The sequence below is a fragment of the Arachis ipaensis genome, chromosome B01, assembly GCF_000816755.2.
Source record: "Arachis ipaensis cultivar K30076 chromosome B01, Araip1.1, whole genome shotgun sequence".
Lineage (NCBI taxonomy): Eukaryota > Viridiplantae > Streptophyta > Magnoliopsida > Fabales > Fabaceae > Arachis > Arachis ipaensis.
In genome coordinates this window covers 93,525,078-93,526,558 of record NC_029785.2, presented here as the reverse complement: position 1 = coordinate 93,526,558, position 1,481 = coordinate 93,525,078, and the positions used below count along the sequence as shown (strand labels likewise).

At 30.0% G+C, this 1,481-nt stretch overlaps 1 protein-coding gene across 1 annotated transcript in view; it reads right to left on the bottom strand.

The window, feature by feature from the left end:
* LOC107632047 (short-chain dehydrogenase TIC 32, chloroplastic-like) overlaps positions 1 to 1,241 on the bottom strand; it is a 3,302-nt gene extending 2,061 nt beyond the window's left edge. Inside the window, exons 1-3 of the mRNA XM_016335687.2 lie at positions 1,038 to 1,241; positions 283 to 514; positions 112 to 191 (exon numbers count right to left, since the gene is read on the bottom strand). Coding sequence (XP_016191173.1) covers positions 112 to 191; positions 283 to 514; positions 1,038 to 1,164 — 439 coding nt within the window. The 5' untranslated portion in view covers positions 1,165 to 1,241. The remainder of the gene's footprint in view (positions 1 to 111; positions 192 to 282; positions 515 to 1,037) is intronic.

Here is a 1,481-nt window from a genome sequence, read left to right as displayed (position 1 = left end):
TCTTGCAAATTTTAAAAAAATATTGTTAATTGAACGTATTAGTGTATCTCTATTTTTTAATATACTCGATCATTGAAAAATGCAATTATATATACATATTAAAAAATGTACCTAAGTAATTTGTAGCAAATGTCATTTCAAATTTATCTTCAGAGAACTCAAGATTTGGGGAGAATATTCCTGCATTATTTCTGCAAAACAAAATTCATTTTATCCTGAATATAGAATTTTAATAGGGAGGAACAAGAATAAAAGAAAAAAGAGAGAGAAAAAATTGCATACATGAGAATATTGAGGGGAAGTTCCAAAGCTAAAAATTCGGAACAAAATCTCTGAATAGAAGCAAAAGAGCTAAGATCAATCTCCAATAGAATAACCTCAGCATTTGGTGTCTCTTTTCGAATATTCTCTATCACATCTTTTGCTTTCTTTAAGTCTCTCGCTGCAATAACTACTTTCACTCCTCTCTTTGCTAACACCCTTGCCGTTTCAGCTCCAATTCCAGAACTTGCTCCTTCAATTAATTAATTATTATTATTATATTAATACACAATAATCTTGGGCTTGATCAATTCTTGATTAATTAAGAGTAAATCAATATATAAATGATAGTAGGGAATTGAATAGTTTAATTTAGTGTGATTGAGTAGTGAACAATTTGAAGGATGAGAAAGTAATAATAATATTAATGATTTTTGTTTTGTACGTAGATTGAATGTGATATTGTCTAAACCAATAAAAAAAGAGAAGAATGTACAAAAGAGACAAGCAGCAGATATTGATGAAGCCAAAAAGAAACACCACCACATTAAGTGCACGTGCCAAACAAAATCTCTGCACTAAATCAAACTATGTACGCCCCCACCTTCAAGATCAAGAAAGAAATTTTCATCAAAACCACTCTTTTCATCATGCAAATTGAACTAAACTTATTGGTTCTTAAACTATACATATAGCTAGAGAATAAAAATAATAATATGGGTTTGCATGTATAAAGATGATATGATAGAATGCAAGATTTGATTATATATAATTACCAGTGATGAGAGCGGTTAGATTGCAAGAGGAAGAATGATGTTGAAGAGTGACTTGTTCAGCGGTAGAGTTAGAGCCAAAACCACTTGGCCCTGCTATTCCAGCTAAGTACCTTACTGTTGCCTTCATTATCCTTTCTTTCCTTTGATTCTTCTCTTCTCTCTTCTTTTCTCAATCTCTCTTATCTATCTCACCATAAACTATATGCATTTATATGCGTACACACACGCCCACACAGCAGATACGGTCTCCTTTGCAATTACCATTTACTCCTTCGCCTAATCTCACTCCTTTTCTCCAATTAACCACCCTTTTTAATTTGCCCCTGCTTTTTCGGACACAATAATTAAAATTATCTTATTTAATATAATATTTATAATTTTATATATAATTATTTTAAAAATAATTAATAAATATTAAATAAAATAATTTTAAATTTTTTAGAT